Source organism: Salmo salar, chromosome ssa15 (assembly GCF_905237065.1).
Source record: "Salmo salar chromosome ssa15, Ssal_v3.1, whole genome shotgun sequence".
NCBI lineage: Eukaryota > Metazoa > Chordata > Actinopteri > Salmoniformes > Salmonidae > Salmo > Salmo salar.
In genome coordinates, this window is record NC_059456.1 from 3,493,838 (window position 1) to 3,514,706 (window position 20,869).

General features: G+C 46.1%; 1 protein-coding gene across 2 annotated transcripts in view; it reads left to right on the forward strand.

Annotated features, from left to right (window-relative positions):
• The window catches only part of LOC106570854 (phospholipid-transporting ATPase ID), a 42,606-nt gene extending 22,893 nt beyond the window's left edge, over positions 1-19,713 (forward strand). For both annotated transcript variants that reach the window (XM_014143423.2, XM_045695365.1), the window contains 19 exons: positions 1,715-1,873; positions 2,909-2,997; positions 3,238-3,431; positions 3,565-3,773; positions 5,858-6,067; positions 6,451-6,639; positions 7,046-7,161; positions 8,173-8,337; positions 8,531-8,642; positions 9,456-9,561; positions 9,849-9,990; positions 11,284-11,467; positions 13,285-13,376; positions 13,502-13,633; positions 13,857-13,940; positions 14,442-14,687; positions 14,934-15,072; positions 15,313-15,443; positions 16,822-19,713. In XM_014143423.2, the coding sequence (XP_013998898.1) occupies positions 1,715-1,873; positions 2,909-2,997; positions 3,238-3,431; positions 3,565-3,773; positions 5,858-6,067; positions 6,451-6,639; positions 7,046-7,161; positions 8,173-8,337; positions 8,531-8,642; positions 9,456-9,561; positions 9,849-9,990; positions 11,284-11,467; positions 13,285-13,376; positions 13,502-13,633; positions 13,857-13,940; positions 14,442-14,687; positions 14,934-15,072; positions 15,313-15,443; positions 16,822-17,148 (3,026 nt within the window). In that variant the 3' untranslated portion in view covers positions 17,149-19,713. The remainder of the gene's footprint in view (positions 1-1,714; positions 1,874-2,908; positions 2,998-3,237; positions 3,432-3,564; positions 3,774-5,857; positions 6,068-6,450; positions 6,640-7,045; positions 7,162-8,172; positions 8,338-8,530; positions 8,643-9,455; positions 9,562-9,848; positions 9,991-11,283; positions 11,468-13,284; positions 13,377-13,501; positions 13,634-13,856; positions 13,941-14,441; positions 14,688-14,933; positions 15,073-15,312; positions 15,444-16,821) is intronic.
• Positions 19,714-20,869: the final 1,156 nt, after the last annotated feature.

Sequence of the window (20,869 nt, forward strand, 5' to 3'; positions counted from 1 at the left end):
GAGAAAAACACAGTTTCAGCAGCATATTTCAATCAGGTGTGGTTCAGTGCTCTAGTAAATTAATTATGTTTTAACCATATGAATACCCACTCTTCTCTCCTCCTTACTCTGTCTAATCCTCTCTTCCTAACCCTGTCTCATCCTCTCCTCCTAACCCTGTCTCATCCTCTCCTCCTAACCCTGTGTCTCATCCTCTCCTCCTAACCCTGTCTCATCCTCTCCTCCTTACCCTGTGTCTCATCCTCTCCTCCTAACCCTGTGTCTCATCCTCTCCTCCTTACCCTGTGTCTCATCCTCTCCTCCTAACCCTGTCTCATCCTCTCCTCCTAACCCTGTCTCATCCTCTCCTAACCCTGTCTCTCATCCTCTCCTCCTAACTCTGTGTCTCATCCTCTCCTCCTAACCCTGTGTCTCATCCTCTCCTCCTAACCCTGTGTCTCATCCTCTCCTCCTAACCCTGTGTCTCATCCTCTCCTCCTAACCCTGTGTCTCATCCTCTCCTCCTAACCCTGTGTCTCATCCTCTCCTAACCCTGTGTCTCATCCTCTCCTCCTAACCCTGTCTCTCACCCTCTCCTCCTAACCCTGTGTCTCATCCTCTCCTCCTAACCCTGTCTCATCCTCTCCTCCTAACTCTGTGTCTCATCCTCTCCTCCTAACCCTGTGTCTCATCCTCTCCTCCTAACCCTGTCTCATCCTCTCCTCCTAACCCTGTCTCATCCTCTCCTCCTAACCCTGTGTCTCATCCTCTCCTAACTCTGTCTCTCATCCTCTCCTCCTAACTCTGTGTCTCATCCTCTCCCTGTCTCATCCTCTCCTCCTAACCCTGTCTCATCCTCTCCTCCTAACCCTGTCTCATCCTCTCCTCTTAACCCTGTCTCATCCTCTCCTCCTAACCCTGTGTCTCATCCTCTCCTCCTAACCCTGTGTCTCATCCTCTCCTCCTAACTCTGTGTCTCATCCTCTCCCTGTCTCATCCTCTCCTCCTAACCCTGTCTCATCCTCTCCTCCTAACCCTGTATCATCCTCTCCTCCTAACCCTGTGTCTCATCCTCTCCTAACTCTGTCTCTCATCCTCTCCTCCTAACTCTGTGTCTCATCCTCTCCCTGTCTCATCCTCTCCTCCTAACCCTGTCTCATCCTCTCCTCCTAACCCTGTCTCATCCTCTCCTCTTAACCCTGTCTCATCCTCTCCTCCTAACTCTGTGTCTCATCCTCTCCCTGTCTCATCCTCTCCTCCTAACCCTGTCTCATCCTCTCCTCCTAACCCTGTCTCATCCTCTCCTCCTAACCCTGTGTCTCATCCTCTCCTCCTAACCCTGTGTCTCATCCTCTCCTCCTAACCCTGTGTCTCATCCTCTCCTCCTAACCCTGTCTCATCCTCTCCTCCTAACCCTGTGTCTCATCCTCTCCTCCTAACCCTGTCTCATCCTCTCCTCCTTACCCTGTGTCTCATCCTCTCCTAACCCTGTCTCTCATCCTCTCCTCCTAACTCTGTGTCTCATCCTCTCCCTGTCTCATCCTCTCCTCCTAACCCTGTCTCATCCTCTCCTCCTAACCCTGTGTCTCATCCTCTCCTAACCCTGTGTCTCATCCTCTCCTCCTAACCCTGTGTCTCATCCTCTCCTAACCCTGTGTCTCATCCTCTCCTCCTAACCCTGTCTCTCACCCTCTCCTCCTAACCCTGTGTCTCATCCTCTCCTAACCCTGTCCAGGGGAGGTGCGCTGTGAGCCCCCCAACAACCGGCTGGACCGTTTCACAGGAACGTTGACTAACGCTGGTCAGAAATATTCACTGGACAACAACAAGATCCTGCTGAGGGGCTGCACCCTCAGGAACACAGAGTGGTGCTTCGGACTGGTGCTGTTCGGAGGTGAGAGGTTAGAGGTCAGGACTGGTGCTGTTCGGAACTGAGAGGTTAAAGGTCAGGACTGGTGCTGTTTGGAAGGTGAGAGGTAAGAGGTCACGACCTGGTGCTGTTTGGAGGGTGAGAGGTTAGAGGTCAGGACTGGTGCTGTTCAGAGGTGAGAGGTTAAAGGTCAGGACTGGTACTGTTCAGAGGTGAGAGGTTAGAGGTCAGGACTGGTGCTGTTCGGAGGTGAGAGGTTAAAGGTCAGGACTGGTGCTGTTCGGAGGTGAGAGGTTAGAGGTCAGGACTGGTGCTGTTCGGAGGTGAGAGGTTAAAGGTCAGGACTGGTGCTGTTCGGAGGTGAGAGGTTAAAGGTCAGGACTGGTGCTGTTTGGAAGGTGAGAGGTAAGAGGTCATGGCCTGGTGCTGTTTGGAGGGTGAGAGGTTAGAGGTCAGGACTGGTGCTGTTCAGAGGTGAGAGGTTAAAGGTCAGGACTGATGCTGTTCAGAGGTGAGAGGTTAGAGGTCAGGACCTGGTGCTGTTTGGAAGGTGAGAGGTTAAAGGTCAGGACTGGTGCTGTTCGGAACTGAGAGGTTAAAGGTCAGGACTGGTGCTGTTCGGAACTGAGAGGTTAAAGGTCAGGACTGGTGCTGTTCGGAACTGAGAGGTTAAAGGTCAGGACTGGTGCTGTTCGGAACTGAGAGGTTAGAGGTCAGGACCTGGTGCTGTTTGGAAGGTGATAGTATAAGGGTCAAATCCAATCAACTTGTATTTGTCACATTCACTGAATACAACAGGTGTAGACTTTACCATGAAATGATTGCAGAGGTAAAGACTGGTGCTGGTTCACAGGTTAGTTAACCCCGCCCTCTGCTGGCCAGTATAGATAATAAACCTCAACTGGGAATACCTAACACTGACTGACCAAATGGACATCTTGCTTCTAACCTTTATTAAAAGCTATTCTTCTAAACAATGAGGAAATGTCAATTATCATCTGTTTAGTTTTCTTCTAAATTCTTATTTAATACTAACCCTGTGGTCCGGTTGTGGTCCAGGTCCAGAGACTAAGCTGATGCAGAACTGTGGGAAGACGACGTTCAAGAGGACCAGCATCGACCGCCTGATGAACGAGCTCGTCCTCTGTGTGAGTCCAGCAGTTAGACTGTTGTGGGTTTTATCTGTCAATGAATAGATCTGATATAGATGGTGTTTAATGGGAGTTAAGATCTTAATTTTAACATTCACTGGACATCTCTCATTTCCAATATGGTATTTTATCGATTACACTGGGTTCAGTTTAATTATCTATAGATTCTGTCAGCATTTACATCTCTCTTCTCACCCGTTGACCTCTTGACCTATTGACCCCTCTTTCCCCCGTCAGATCTTTGGCTTCCTGGCATTCATGTGCACGATCCTGGCCATCGGCAACCGGATCTGGGAGCAACGCTGGGGGTCAGAGTTCACGGCCTTCCTGCCCAGACAGGACGGTGTCGACACTCCCTTCTCCTCCTTCCTCACCTTCTGGTCCTACGTTATCATCCTCAACACCGTCGTACCCATCTCCCTCTATGTCAGGTGAGAGAGAGAGAGTCTGTTTTTGTATTTCTGTATTTCTGCCTATTCGAGATACTGTACCTTGCAGATACATGTCTGCGCTAAGTTTCTACTGTATGTAATGTAATGAATTATTCCTGTATGTGTGTTGCAGTGTGGAGGTCATCCGTCTGGGCAACAGTTTCTACATCGACTGGGACAGGAAGATGTACCATGCCCGTAGTGACACCCCGGCCAAGGCCCGGACCACCACGCTGAACGAGGAGCTGGGTCAGATCAAATACGTCTTCTCTGACAAGACCGGAACACTCACTCAGAACATCATGATCTTCAACAAGTGTTCTATCAACGGGAAGTGCTACGGTGAGGTTCAGATGATAACTAGGAAGGGCTACGGTGAGGTTCAGATGGTAACCAGGAAGGGCTACGGTGAGGTTCAGATGGTAACCAGGAAGTGCTACGGTGAGGTTCAGATGATAACTAGGAAGGGCTACGGTGAGGTTCAGATGGTAACCAGGAAGGGCTACGGTGAGGTTCAGATGGTAACTAGGAAGTGCTACGGTGAGGTTCAGATGGTAACAAGGAAGGGCTACGGTGAGGTTCAGATGGTAACCAGGAAGGGCTACGGTGAGGTTCAGATGGTAACTAGGAAGTGCTACGGTGAGGTTCAGATGGTAACAAGGAAGGGCTACGGTGAGGTTCAGATGGTAACCAGGAAGGGCTACGGTGAGGTTCAGATGGTAACCAGGAAGGGCTACGGTGAGGTTCAGATGGTAACCAGGAAGGGCTACGGTGAGGTTCAGATGGTAACAAGGAAGGGCTACGGTGAGGTTCAGATGGTAACTAGGAAGTGCTACGGTGAGGTTCAGATGGTAACAAGGAAGGGCTACGGTGAGGTTCAGATGGTAACTAGGAAGTGCTACGGTGAGGTTCAGATGGTAACCAGGAAGGGCTACGGTGAGGTTCAGATGGTAACCAGGAAGGGCTACGGTGAGGTTCAGATGGTAACCAGGAAGGGCTACGGTGAGGTTCAGATGGTAACCAGGAAGTGCTACGGTGAGGTTCAGATGGTAACAAGGAAGGGCTACGGTGAGGTTCAGATGGTAACCAGGAAGGGCTACGGTGAGGTTCAGATGGTAACCAGGAAGGGCTACGGTGAGGTTCAGATGATAACTAGGAAGGGCTACGGTGAGGTTCAGATGGTAACCAGGAAGGGCTACGGTGAGGTTCAGATGGTAACTAGGAAGTGCTACGGTGAGGTTCAGATGGTAACCAGGAAGGGCTACGGTGAGGTTCAGATGGTAACTAGGAAGGGCTACGGTGAGGTTCAGATGGTTACTAGGAAGTGCTACGTTGAGGTTCAGATGGTAACTAGGAAGGGCTACGGTGAGGTTCAGATGGTTACTAGGAAGTGCTACGGTGAGGTTCAGATGGTAACTAGGAAGGGCTACGGTGAGGTTCAGATGGTAACTAGGAAGTGCTACGGTGAGGTTCAGATGGTAACTAGGAAGGGCTACGGTGAGGTTCAGATGGTAACCAGGAAGGGCTACGGTGAGGTTCAGATGGTAACCAGGAAGGGCTACGGTGAGGTTCAGATGGTAACTAGGAAGTGCTACGGTGAGGTTCAGATGGTAACTAGGAAGGGCTACGGTGAGGTTCAGATGGTAACCAGGAAGGGCTACGGTGAGGTTCAGATGGTAACTAGGAAGTGCTACGGTGAGGTTCAGATGGTAACAAGGAAGGGCTACGGTGAGGTTCAGATGGTAACAAGGAAGGGCTACGGTGAGGTTCAGATGGTAACCAGGAAGGGCTACGGTGAGGTTCAGATGGTAACCAGGAAGGGCTACGGTGAGGTTCAGATGGTAACTAGGAAGGGCTACGGTGAGGTTCAGATGGTAACCAGGAAGGGCTACGGTGAGGTACAGATGGTAACCAGGGAGGGCTACGGTGAGGTTCAGATGGTAACCAGGAAGGGCTACGGTGAGGTTCAGATGGTAACTAGGAAGGGCTACGGTGAGGTACAGATGGTAACCAGGAAGGGCTACGGTGAGGTTCAGATGGTAACCAGGAAGGGCTACGGTGAGGTTCAGATGGTAACCAGGAAGGGCTACGGTGAGGTTCAGATGGTAACTAGGAAGAGCTACGGTGAGGTTCAGATGGTAACCAGGAAGGGCTACGGTGAGGTTCAGATGGTAACTAGGAAGGGCAACGGTGAGGTTCAGATGGTAACTAGGAAGCGCTACGGTGAGGTACAGATGGTGACTAGGAAGGACTACGGTGAGGTTCAGATGATACATTGGCAGGCAAGGAAGTGTGTATGGATACTGAAACACACATGCATGTCGCACACACATGAACACACACACACAATAACAGGTTCGTATGAATCCCTCCTCCATTGTGAAGAATCCCATATGAACTCATCAAGTCTCTATTCTGTTCTCCAGGAGATGTATTTGACTACACTGGCCAGAGATTGGAGATCAACGAGCACACGGAGACAGTGGACTGGTCCTTCAACCCTCTTGCTGACCATCAATTCTCCTTCCATGACCACTCCCTGGTGGAGGCTGTGAAGCTGGAGAATGTGGAGGTCCACTCCTTCTTCAGAACACTGGCCCTCTGTCACACTGTTATGGCTGAGGAGAAGACAGAGGGTGAGGAGAGGGAGGAGAGGGAGGAGAGGAGAGAGGGAGGGAGGGAGGGAGGGAAGGGGGGTAGAGGAGAGGAGAAGGAGGGGGAGAGGAGAGGGAGAGATGGAGAGAGAGCAAGGGGGAGGGAGGGGAGAGGATGAGGAGGGAGGGAGGGAGAGAGAGGAGGGTGAGGAGAGAGATGGGGTAGGGATAGAGAGAGAGAGTGTTTGTGAAAGTGAGGAGCATGTTTGTTTTTGCTTGTTGAGATTGGTGAGATTATGAAATTGTGTCAGAAAGGGAAGACTGCATGTTTATCCATATTCATGTATGTATGCAACAAAAAGAGATAACGATAGCTACGACCACTTCCTCTAACAACAGGAAATGACCTCACTCCCTCTGTACAGGTGAGTTGCTGTACCAGGCCCAGTCACCTGACGAAGGTGCTTTGGTAACCGCAGCGCGCAACTTTGGCTTCGTGTTCCGCTCGCGCACGCCAGAGAGCGTCACTATCGTAGAGATGGGAAAACAACGCAGCTACGAGCTACTCGCCATCCTCGACTTCAACAATGTCCGCAAGAGGATGTCCGTCATCGGTAAACACAAACCATGAGAGATTTAGCTTCTTTCTCACTGTACTGTGTCTATAAGGGATGAAGCCTAACTGTTTGTGTGTGTGTGTGTGTGTGTGTGTGTGTGTGTGTGTGTGTGTGTGTGTGTGTGTGTGTGTGTGTGTGTGTGTGTGTGTGTGTGTGGGGAGGGTGTGTGTGCGTGCCTGCGTGTGTGTGTGTGTGTGTGTGTGTGTGTGGGGAGGGTGTGTGTGCGTGCCTGCGTGTGTGTGTGTGTGTGTGTGTGTGTGTGTGTGTGTGTGTGTGTGTGTGTGTGTGTGTGTGTGTGTGTGTGTGTGTGTGTGTGTGTGTGTGTGGAGGGTGTGTGTGCGTGCCTGTGTGTGTGTGTGTGTGTGTGTGTGTGTGTGTGTGTGTGTGTGTGTGTGTACTACAGTGCGGAGTCCAGAGGGGAAGCTGTGTCTGTATTGTAAAGGAGCAGACACTATGGTCTATGAGAGGCTGCACCAGTCCTGTACCAAGCTGATGGACGTCACCACTGAACACCTCAACGTAAGAGTGTGTGTGTGTGTGTGTGTGTGAGAGAGAGAGTCTGTGAGAGACAGAGAGAGAGTCTGAGAGAGAGTCTGTGAGAGACAGAGAGAGAGTCACGAGAAAACAAAAAGATAATTACTTGACACATAGGAAAGAATTAACAAAAAAACCAGAGGAAACTAGAATGTTATTTGTCCCTAAACAGAGAGTACACAGTGGCAGAATATCTGACCACTGTGACTGACCCAAAATGAAGGAAAGCTTTGACTATGTACAGACTCAGTGAGCATAGCCTTGCTATTGAGAAAGACCGCCGTAGGCAGACCTGGTTCTCAAGAGAAGACAGGCTATGTGCACACTGCCCACAAAATGAGGTGCAAACTGATCTGCATTTCCTAACCTCTTGCCTAATGTATGACCATATTAGAGACACATATTTCCCTCAGATTTCACAGACCCACAATAATTTGAAAACAAATCCAATTTTGATATACTCCCATATCTATTAGGTGAAATACCACAGTGTGCAATCACAGCAGCAAGATGTGTGACCTGTTGCCTCAAGAAAAGGGCAACCAGTGAAGAACAAACACCATTTTAAATACAACCCATATATATTTTTATTTAAACAGCCATAATATGACATTTGAAATGTCCTTATTCTTTGGAACTTCTGTGATTGTAATGTTTACTGTTATTTTTTCACTTTAGTTTATTATCTATTTCACTGGATTTGGCAATGTAAACATATGTGGGGGTGGTGGGGGGGTTAAGGTTAGGGGTGGGGGGAGTATTTATGTCTGTACATGTGTTAGTCTGTATGCCTATCTGTTTCTCTCCCTCCCCGTGCATCTGTTATAGAAGGTAATATCCTCTTTTCACCATCCTGATCTCCCAACCTGACATTCTGTTAAATAAAGCGAAACGAGAGCACAGTAGTCAGGGTGGTGGATCACGTCAAAAATGTAATCCCGTAGTGTAAAAAAAACAAAAAAATGCAACGTGTGTGTGTGTGTCCTGTCCGTGCAGGAGTATGCTGGTGAGGGCCTGCGGACCTTGGCTTTGGCCTATAAGGACTTGGATGAGGAGTATTTTAGCAGGTGGAAACAGTGCCACCATGAGGCCAGCACAGCCCTGGAGGACCGAGAGGACAAGCTAGACCTGCTCTATGAGGAGATAGAGAAAGACCTGGTGGTAGGAAGGCTTTAACACTGAACCAGGAACAGCTTTTGTTTTTACATTTTGATAAAGACCTGGTGGTAGGAATGATTTAATTTCTCTGTGTGTGTGTGTGTGTGTGTGTGTGTGTGTGTGTGTGTGTGTGTGTGTGTGTGTGTGTGTGTGCGTGCGTGCGTGCGTGCATGCGCGTGCGCGTGTGTGTGTGTAGTTGCTTGGAGCTACAGCCATAGAGGATAAGCTCCAGGATGGTGTGCCACAGACCATCGAGCAGCTCGCCAAAGCTGACATCAAGATCTGGGTGCTCACCGGCGACAAACAGGGTTAGTCAATCAATCAATCAAAGATACAGGGTTAGCCAATCAATCAATCAAAGATACAGGGTTAGCCAATCAATCAACGAAACAGGTTTAGTCACCAAGCAACTTTTTCAAACCTTTCATCAAACCTTATCTATCTAACATTATCTAACAGTATCTATCTAACATTATCTATATAACGTTATCTAACATTATCTATCTAACATTATCCATCTAAAATTATCTAACATTTCCTCTAACCTTATCTAACATCATCTATCAAACCTTTCATCAAACCTTATCTATCTAACATTATCTAACAGTATCTATCTAACATTATCTATATAACGTTATCTAACATTATCTATCTAACATTATCCATCTAACTTTATCTAACATTTCCTCTAACATTATCTAACATTATCTATCTAACGTTATCTATATAACATTACCTATCTAACATTATCTAGCTAACATTATCTATATAACATTATCTATCTAACGTTATCTAACATTTCCTCTAACATTATCTATCTAACATTACCTATCTAACATTATCTATATAACATTACCTATCTAACATGATCTATCTAACATGATCGATCTAACATGACCTCTAATCTTAAATCTATCTCTAACTCTCTATTCTGGTCTAACCATGGTTGCGTTCCAGGACGACTACATTGCAGTCACACTATGTTAAACACCTATCCACGCAATGTGAGATCTAGCAGGCGACTGCATTGTAGTCAGCCTGGAACACGAACATTATACATGTAACTCTGTCCTCGTCACTGTCTGTCACCACCAATTACTTTGTGTGTTGTCATGTGACAGAGACGGCGGAGAACATTGGCTACTCGTGCAACATGCTGCGTGAGGAGATGAACGACATCTTCATCGTGTCGGCCAACAACCCAGATGATGTCAGACAGGAACTGAGGTCAGAGGAAGTGACATCATAACTACATAACCCTGCCCACACTGACCACAATGCTAACACCCTGTGTGCAGGATTTACTCCAACCCTGCACTAATACATCTTATTCAACTAATCATGGCCTGGAAGACTGATTATTTGATTATTTGAATCAGATGTGCTATAGTTGAATTGGAACAAAACCTGTCATTAATGTAGCTCTCTAGAACCAGAATCGCCCACCACATGTTGATAACATAGACATGATGGAATAGTATGAGATGACAGGAATTGTTTTGGTGTTGAACCAGGAATGTATTGAGCACCATGAAACCAGGTGCAGAGGAGGAGGCCATCTTCATGCCAGAGAGGACTCTGGGCAACAAGCCGAAGGTGGTCAGGGACGAGGAGGTGAACGGGGAGTACGGGCTGGTCATCAATGGACACAGTCTGGTGAGACACACAAAGACACTGTTTTACAGTACTGTTTCTCCTGGTATTTACTAAGACACTGTTTTACAGTAATGTTTCTCCTGGTGTTTGCTAGGACACTGTGCTACAGTACTGTTTCTCCTGGTATTTACTAAGACACGGTTTTACAGTACTGTTTCTCCTGGTGTTTGCTAGGACACTGTTTTACAGTACTGTTTCTCCTGGTATTTACTAAGACACGGTTTTACAGTACTGTTTCTCCTGGTGTTTGCTAGGACACTGTTTTACAGTACTGTTTCTCGTTGTATTTGCTAGGACACTGTTTTACAGTAGTGTTTCTCCTGGTATTTACTAAGACACGGTTTTACAGTACTGTTTCTCCTGGTATTTGCTAGGACACTGTTTTACAGTACTGTTTCTCGTTGTATTTGCTAGGACACTGTTTTACAGTACTGTTTCTCCTGGTATTTACTAAGACACAGTTTTACAGTACTGTTTCTCCTGGTATTTACAAGGACACTGCTGTATGGTACTGTTTCTCCTGTTATTTACTGGGACAGTGGGTACTTTATGGTGCTTCAACTAATCCACAAAATTGGTAACTTTCTTTAGAACAGTTTTTCTCAATCAAGGTCCCAGAGACCACTGGCTTTCCTTCCTTCTTTCCTATTCTATTTTATTCTAGTCAGGCCTACCCTCAAACCTCCCTTCTCTCTCCCCATCAGGCCTACAATATAACCCCCTCTCTCTCCCCATCAGGCCTACAATCTAACCTCCTCTCTCTCCCCCCATCAGGCCTACTATCTAACCTCCTCTCTCTCCCCCCATCAGGCCTAGCATCTAACCTCCTCTCTCCCCCCCCCATCAGGCCTACCATCTAACCTCCTCTCTCCCCCCCATCAGGCTTACCATCTAACCTCCTCTCTCTCCCCCCATCAAGCCTACCATCTAACCTCCTCTCCCCCCCCATCAGGCCTACCATCTAACCTCCTCTCTCCCCCATCAGGCCTACCATCCAACCTCTCCCCCCATCAGGCTTACCATCTAACCTCCTCTCTCTCCCCCCCATCAGGCCTACTATCTAACCCCCCCCCCATCAGGCCTACCATCTAACCTCCTCTCTCTCCCCCCATCAGGCCTACTATCTAACCTCCTCTCTCTCCCCCCATCAGGCTTACCATCTAACCTCCTCTCTCTCCCCCCATCAGGCTTACCATCTAACCTCCTCTCTCCCCCCCATCAGGCCTACCATCTAACCTCCTCTCTCTCCCCCCCATCAGGCCTACCATCTAACCTCCTCTCTCTCCCCATCAGGCCTATGCCCTGGAGCGTAGCATGGAGCTGTTGTTCCTGCGTACAGCCTGTCTGTGTAAGACAGTGATCTGCTGTAGAGTGACTCCATTACAGAAAGCCCAGGTGGTTGAGCTGGTCAAGAAATACAAACAGGCTGTCACTCTGGCCATAGGAGATGGGGCCAATGATGTCAGCATGATTAAAGGTACAAAGAAATTGATAATAAAAAAACATTGTGATAAGAAGTTTGTGGGAGCTGTTCTGTTAGATTTCAGTGCAGCCTTTGATATTATTGACCATAACCTGTTGTTGAGTAAACTCATGTGTTCGTGGATTCAGAGATATCTATCTAATAGAACTCAAAAGGATTTATTTAATGGAAGCTTCTCTAATGTCAAGCAAAGTGTGGTGTACCGCAGGGCAGCTCTCTAGGCCCTCTACCAATGACCTGCCCCTGGCATTAAAAAAGCATGTGTGTCCATGTATGCTGATGATTCAACCACATGCCCATCAGCAACTACAGCTAATGAAGTCTCTAAAACCCTTAACAAAGAGTTGAAGTCTGTTTTGGAATGGGTGGCGAGTAATAAACTGGTCCTGAATATCTCTAAAACTAAGAGCATTGTATTTGGTACAAATCATTCACTAAGATCTAGACCTCAGCTGAATCTACTAGTGAATGGTGTGGCTGTTGAACACATTGAGGAGACTAAATTCCTTGGTGTTACCTTAGATTGTAAACTGTCATGGTCAAAACATATAGATTCAATGGTTGTAACGATGGGGAGAGAGGTGTCCGTCATAAAGAGATGCTCTGCTTTTTTGACACCACACTCCAAAAAGCAAGTTTTGCAGGCCCTAGTTTTGTCTAATCTTGATTATTAGCCAGTCATGGGTCCAGTGCTGCAAAGAAAGACCTAGTTAAGCTGCAGCTGGTCCAGAACAGAGCAGCACGTCTTGATCTTCATTGTAATCAGAGGGCTAATATTAATACTATGCATGCCAGTCTCTCTTGGCTGAGAGTTGAGGAGAGACTGACTGCATCACTTCTTCTTTTTACAAGAAAAATGTATGCGTAGAAAATTCCAAATTGTTTGCATAGTCAACTAACACAGCTCTGACACCAGGGGTCTTTTCACAGTCCTCAAATCCAGAACAAATTCTCAAAAGTGTACAGTATAATATAGAGCCATTATTGCATGGAACTCTGTTCCATCTCATATTGCTAAAATAAAAGGCAAACCTGGTTTCAAAAAACAGATAAAGCAACACCTCATGGCACAACGCCTCACCCCTATTTGACCTAGGTAGTTTGTGTGTATGCACAGATTTTTTTTTATATATATTTTTTTAAATGCATGTCGTTTTGTCCTTGAGCTGTTCTTGTCTATTAATGTTCTATATTATGTCATGTTTCATGTTCTGTGTGGATCCCAGGAAGATTCCCAAACGGCACCCTATTTGAATACTTAAGACATAGCTGACTCTACCAATGGGTAGAGTGGGTACTTAAGACATAGCTGACTCTACCAGTGGGTGTATATATATATATATATAGAGAGAGAACTTGTGAATTTAAAGAACTCAAAGCCTGGTGGTCCTGAAAAATGCAGATCTTTTCTCTTCCACCTCCATCCCTTTCTCTCTCCATTCTCCTCCTCCTCTCCCTCCCCTCTCTCGCCGTCCCTCATCTCTCGCTGTCCCTCCCCTCTCTCCCTCCTCCCCTATCTCTCTCTCTCTCCCTCCTCCCCTATCTCTCTCTCCCCCTCTCTCTCTCCCCCCTCCTCCCCCACCTCTCTCTCTCCTCCCCTCTCTCTCTCTCTCTCCTCCTCTCTCTCTCTCGTCCCCTCCTCTCTCCCCCACCTCCCTCTCTCTCTCTCTCCCCCACCTCTCTCTCTCTCCCCCTCCTCCTCTCTCTCTCGCCCTCCTCCCCCTCTCTCTCTCCCACCTCCTCCTCCTCCACTCTCTTCCTCCTCCACTCTCTTCCTCCTCTCTCTCTCTTCCTCCTCTCTCTCTCTCCAGCTGCTCATATAGGTGTAGGTATAAGTGGTCAGGAGGGGATGCAGGCAGTTCTGTCCTCAGACTACTCCTTCGCTCAGTTCCGCTTCCTAGAGGTAAGAGCGCCACACACCAGGGACCTTTTACCTTATTTTATTCCTCTCTTTTATTATTTGTTTTTATTGTTTGAATTTAGTTGTTTTGCTGTAAAGTGTGGAGCCATTTAAAATGTTCTCTACAGCGCCTCCTCCTGGTCCACGGCCGCTGGTCCTACCTGAGGATGTGTAAGTTTCTGCGCTACTTCTTCTACAAGAACTTCACCTTTACCTTCGTCCACTTCTGGTACGCCTTCTTCTGCGGCTTCTCAGCACAGGTAAGAGGGAGAGGGGAGAGAGAGGCGAGGGGGGGACCCTCTCATGGTTTTTATTTCAATAACTCTATCCAACACTTCACCCAATTCAACTCCTACAGTATATACCTATTGTATGTACAGTCTATACCTATTGTATGTACGTATTGCTTTAACAAATATTCAGTGTTCACATCAATTTTCATGTCATTTTTCTCATGTCATTTTCATGTCTCATGTCTTCCAGACGGTGTATGATGAGTGGTTCATCACTCTGTATAACCTGGTCTACACAGCACTTCCTGTACTAGGCATGAGTCTGTTTGACCAGGTAAGAGAACACAGCACTTCCTTTACTAGACATGAGTCTGTTAGACCAGGTAAGAGAACACAGCACTTCCTGTACTGGGCATGAGTCTGTTTGACCATGTAAGAGAACACAGCACTTCCTGTACTGGGCATGAGTCTGTTTGACCAGGTAAGAGAACACAGCATTACCTATATTAACTCTACCTACATGTACATACTACCTCAACTAACCGGTGCCCCCGCACATTGACTCTGTACCGGTACCCCCTGTGTATATTATTTTTTACTGCTCCTCTGTAATTACTTGTTACTTTTATCTCTTATTCTTATCCATATTCTTTTAAACTGCACTGTTGGTTAGGGGCTCGTAAGTAAGCATTTCACTGCAAGGTCTACACCTGTTGTATTCGGCACATGTGACTAATACAATTTGATTTGATTTGACTAGGCATGAGTCTGTTTGACCAGGTAAGAGAACACAGCATTACCAGTGTATCTATCTCTGTCTCCCTCTGGTGTCTAGGATGTGAATGACATATGGAGTTTTCAGCACCCCAACCTGTACGTTCCAGGCCAGCTGAATCAGTACTTCAGTAAGACAGCCTTCTTTAAGTGTGCCCTCCACAGTGTCTACAGCTCTGTAGTGCTGTTCTTCATCCCCTATGCTGCCATGTATGACACGGTCCGAGACGACGGGCGAGACATTGCTGACTACCAGTCCTTCGCCCTGCTGGCCCAGACCTGTCTGGTCATCACCGTCTGCATACAGGTACAGTACAGTACAACACATTAAACTACTGGAAACATAGATCAAGGTAGAATCTCTGAACTTTGAGTTCATCGGGATATGTAAACTGCCTGTACCTGGCCTGACTGAATAGCCAGCGGTCTGTCCATGGACAGTTGTTTGTCCGTCTGTTTATCCGCCTCTGGTGTTTATTCGTCAGTTATTTATTGTCATTTGTCTATTTGCTGTATCTTGCAAGAGGACGGTCCTAACCCCCCCCCTCTGTAGCTGTGTCTGGACATGTCCTACTGGACAGCGGTGAACCAGTTCTTTGTGTGGGGGAGTCTGGCCATGTACTTTGTTGTCACCTTCAGCATGTACAGTAACGGCACGCATATCAACTTCCCTGCATCCTTCCCCTTCATCGGTGAGCCATCACTACACTACAACCCTACACAACACTACACTACCCAACACTACAACCCTACACAACACTACACTACAACACACACTACACTACCCAAACTTTATTTAACTAGTCTAGTTAGTTAAGAGCAAATTCTTATTTACAATGACAGAAAGATATGAGTAAGCAGTGTGGTTTACACTCATGATGAAGGTGTGTGTGTGTGTGTGTGTGTGTGTGTGTGTGTCTCCACTGCATCAGGCACAGCCAGGAACTCCCTGAACCAGCCCAACGTGTGGCTGACCATCCTGCTCACCTCCATCCTCTGTGTACTTCCTGTGGTCGCCTACCGCTTCCTGTTGATACAGCTCCGCCCCACCATCAACGACAAGGTGGGAAAACTGACCAACCACATGCTGTCTTCTAGGAACCACTGACCAATCACACTCTGGTTTTGGGGATTACTACATTTATTAAAGGTCATGAACGGTCAAAATTATGTTTTTCATGAAATTTGGATGATATTTAGATGAAAGCAGATCGAAGTATGAAAAATGACGGTTGCTTCTAAACTGATAAAGTTCGATCATAAAGTGACTGGTCCCCTCCCCTGTGTCAAACACTTGGATTCACGGGATAGGGTAACATCACCCTAACTCTCATTTTAATAAACCAATGGTAACATGATATTCTTTTACCTCATTTAAATAAGTACCGCCTTGTAACCGACATCGGAGAAGGTGTGTTTGCAGAGAGGCGTGGTTTACATAGCTAGATAGCTACTCTACTGGTGCCAACATTTGACTTTAGGGTGTCAGCCACAATATAATTAAAAGTTGACCCTATTAATCTATGGCAAAGATACTTACTGTATATGTTTCCCGTTTCATCTGTGTCTGGTGTTAGCTAGTTACTGGTTACTAGTTACTGTGGCATGGAACAACAGTGGGGGCAAGGGTCGTTCTAAACTTTAATGTAGTTGTTATAATCTCCACCCGGCACAGCCAGAAGAGGACTGGCCACCCCTCATAGCCTGGTTCCTCTCTAGGTTTCTTCCTAGGTTCTGGCCTTTCTAGGGAGTTTTTCCTAGCCACCGTGCTTCTACACCTGCATTGCTTGCTGTTTGGGGATTTAGGCTGGGTTTCTGTACAGATATCAGCTGATGTAAGAAGGGCTTTATAAATACATTTGATTTGATTTGATGGAACAACAGTGGGGGCAAGGGTCGTTCAAAACTCTAACGTAGTTGTCATGTCAACACATCCGTCAGTGCTGCTGTGAATCGCATCACAAGAGACATGCCAAACGGGAGACGTATAAAACATTTGACATCATTGATGCAATTTCAATGTTGTTTGAGTTGCTTTTGTGTATCACCAAATTTGCATGAGATGTTTTTACTGCAACACTGCATCCAAGTTGCTCGACGTAGGCGTTTGTAAGAGCTGTCAGTCAAGGAGAGCTCATGAACGGAAACTCCCCGCCCACTTGTCCTGTCTTTTCAAACTTCTTGGTGTTTAGCATTTCTATCCAAAAACAAATTTTAGGGGGATATTTTAAATCACAAAAGGGTATTTTACATGGGAATCAAAAAGACTATTGGGGACCTTTTAAGGGTTGTATTCCCTGCTATTGTTGTTTTTGTTCGCCTGTATTCCTTATTATTTTTACTTTGCCTTTATTTATAGAAAGAACAATCATTACTGACCTACAATACTTTCTCATTTTAAACTCTGCTCTCCTGTCCTACTCCCCTCTCCTCCCTACCAGGTGATGTTCAAGGTGAGACAGGCCAAGGCCACTCCCCCTCTCCCAGCACGACGAGCCAGGATGCGCCGTACCAGCTCCCGCCGCTCCGGATACGCCTTCTCGCACGCGCAGGGCTACGGGGACCTGGTGACGTCCAACCATTTCCTGCGCCGTCCTGCCATCACGCGCTCCACCGCTTTCACCCCTCTGGGGCGCACCATGGGGTTCAGCCCCATGGGCCGCTCGGCAGGATACAGCCCTACTGGGAACGCTCTGAACTCCAGACCACAGGACGTGGAGGTGACATCACTACAGATGTACCGGATGGTGCGAGACTCCGCCTTCTGAAGTACTGTACAGTGCGAGACCCCGCCTTCTGAAGAAGTGCACAGTGTGAGACCCCTCCTTCTGAGGGAAGATAGGAAGAGGATGTGGAGGAGTTGTTGTTTACAGAGGACCAAATCAGGGGGTGTGATATGTAAAAAATATATATCCTAAACATTGACACATACTGACTGTACACACAAATCTCTATGACGACTGACTTGCCGAAGCATTCCAAAGACAGACCCTCGTGTCTGGTTGGTCACACTCTTTTTTTTTCTTCCCCCGCTTCATTGCCTCTCCTCTTCCGATCATTGGCCTTGTGTCCCATCAGGGCTGTTGTCATGGGAAACAAACCTTCCTGTTTCAATCATTGGCCTTGTGTCCCATCAGGGCTGTTGTCATGGGAAACAAACCTCTCCTCTTCCGATCATTGGCCTTGTGTCCCATCAGGACTGTTGTCATGGGGAAACGAACCTCTCCTGTTCCAATCATTGGCCTTGTGTCCCATCAGGGCTGTTGTCATGGGGAAACATACCTCTACAGGTCAACTGTATGCTATATTGTCTGTCAACTGAGGATAAACTATTACACTATACTACACTATGACTCAGTACTCAGTGCTGTAACACCATAGGATTGTATACTACAGTATGACTCAGTACCCAGTGCTGTGACACCATACGATTGTATACTACAGTATGACTCAGTACCCAGTGCCGTGACACCATAGGATTGTATACTACAGTATGACTCAGTACCCAGTGCCGTGACACCATAGGATTGTATACTACAGTATGACTCTGTACCCAGTGCTGTGACACCATAGGATTGTATACTACAGTATGACTCTGTACCCAGTGCCGTGACACCATAGGATTGTATACTACAGTATGACTCTGTACTCAGTGCTGTGACACCATAGGAACATTAAGACATTAAAATATTAAGAACACCTTACAAATATTGAGTCGCACCCCCCCACCACTTTTTGCCCTTTCAGAACAGCCTCAATTAGTCGGGGTATGAACTCTACAAGGTATCGAAAGCGTTCCACAGGAATGCTGGTCCATGTTGACTCCAATGCTTCCCACAGTTGTGTCAAGTTGGCTGGATGTCCTTTGGGTGGTGGACCATTCTTGATACACATGGGAAACTGTTGAGCGTGAAAAACCCAGCAGCGTTGCAGTTCTTGACACAAACAGATGCACCTGGCACATACTACCATAACCTGTTCAAAGGCACTTAAATATTTTGTCTTGCCCAATCACCCTTTGAATGGCACACATACACAATCCTTCTCAATTGTCTCAAGGCTTAAAAATCCTTTAACCTGTCTCTTCCCCTTCATCAACAACGATTGAAGTGGATTTAACAAGTGACATCAATAAGAGATCATAGCTTTCACTTGGATTCACCTGGTCAGTCTGTGTCATGGAAACAGAAGCTGTTCTTAATGTTTTTTGTCCACTCAGTGTATACTACAGTATGACTTTGTACTGTGACGCCATAGGAACGCACTAAACCAAAGGCCAGACCAAACCTCTCAGAGTCGTGGGCTTTATGCCTTGTTCTATCCTCACCAGCAACAAGCCCTCTCCTCTCCCACTGTGATAATACCAGTATACAATCACACAGGTGTAGAGATGTACTGTACACTCCAACACTAACCATGGAGGCAGTTGGTAGGATTTATACCTTTCCTGTCTCTGGTCCACACTCCATTCCAGTTGGTGGCGGTAATGCACCTTAATGTTGGTTGCCAACCGTCATATAAAATCCACAAGGAGAAGGATTGTGGGAGTTAAGATGGAGGCTATCACCAGCAAAATCCTGATTGTATGAATGTGTTTTTGCCCTTTAAACCAAGCAATGTATTATTTTTTTTATATACACTTTTTGCTGAAAAACAAACTATGGACTTGATCCAGTGATGTTAGACATTTGTTTTTTTATAGAGGAGATAGAAGATCTATCTTCTGTTCAGTGTTGTTCATCCAAGGGCTGAATAAGTTATCATCCTGAATGCGATAGTAACATGGTTAGCATGCTAGCTGTTAGCCTGTGGAGCGGCTGTACTTGATGTCGGTCCGGTCGGTGCTATAGTAAAGTGTTACCCCAGTGGGCATACACTCAGTAAAGTGTTACCCCAGTGGGCATACACTGGTTGAATCACCGTTGTTTCAATGTCGCTTTGTCAACATATTGTGACGTGGAATCTACGTAGAAAACACATTTGGATTTGGAATATGTCCCCAACTAGTACTGTTTTCATCTCATTTCAACCATTGAAATTAGGACAACTTAAATACAATGACTTAACCTGACTAACAGGTTGTTTCATCAATCTAATAATCATCATCACTTTATATTTAGAAATAGCGTAAAACATTTCACGTAGATATGTAAAACATTTCTTATCCTAAAGACTATATATTGGGTGGTTGAAATTGTTTAATTTCATATTTGATTAGACATATTCGACCTTGTTTCAATGTTGATAGTTAAATGGTATATTTCAATCAATATCATTGTTTTAATGCCATGCCATCAACCTAAATAAAGCAGTATATTGAAATAAAAAGGGAAGCCACAGTCCAACGATTCTTGCCTGAACAGTGACTCCTACTGGTATATGAGGGGTGATGCACTTCAGTGAGAACGAGTCTAGCATCCAGATGACTACCTCTATGTACCCTGCTTCGTTTTGGAAACCAGCTGTGTTCCTTTCAACTGAGCTCATCACGTCAACACATGTATACATTGATCAGCTTCCATACTCATTTGCTTAGACTACCTAAATAACATTGAAAAGTTGAAAGTAACTCTTTCTGACACAATCTGTATGTTTTACATTTGAGTCATTTAACAGACTCTCTTATCCAGAGCAACTTACAGTGAGTGCACACATTTTTGTGCATGTACAGTGCATTCGGAAAGTATTCAGACCCCTTGACTTTTTCCACATTTTGCTACGTTACAGCCTTATTCTAAAATTGATTAAATCAATATTTTTCCTCATCAATCTACACACAATACCACATAATGACAAAGCGAAAAAGTTTTTTTTAAATGTTTGCAAATGTATTAAAAATAACGTTTTTGAAGTTTTTTCATTGCTGTGATACTAGCTTGTGACCAGGTTGACATGCATCTGTTGATCAAAGCACAGAACCCTTGTAGTTTTGATCTGATCATAGCTTATTTATTCTTCATCTGATCATAGCTTATTTACAGTTTGATCTGGCAATGTGGTGTAAAGGCTCCGTATGGAGAGTGTGATGCAATTGCGGAGCCTCCGAAAAATTGCAGAGGTCAAAATGAGCTCCGTCTCTGCATGGTCAATCCGATATCAGAAGTGACCGTACAGCATTTGCTGCAATGCGGCCTCCGCAGAAGTCAGAGCATTCGTACTTCTTGAGCTTCGAGGAGCTGTCATACACATCCAATAAATTAATTGATGAGTCATAATACCCATAACACCTAGCGGTCAAACAGGGAAATGGTTCCAATCGTTTTTCCACCATTCTTTGTTTCCCATAGAGGATTTTAGAAACACTTAAAATAAGGGCTGTGTTTCGTGTTGGCTTACCCTGGCGTGACGTACTGATAACCAGGTAAATCTCTCTCTCTTCCCATTATGAGGCCAGTGTCTGAATTAATTTGTTGTGGCAGAGAAGAGGAAGTAGAACCCTTCAGGGATTTGAATGTTTCCAGAATTTAGCCGGGTTTCCATTACAATCTG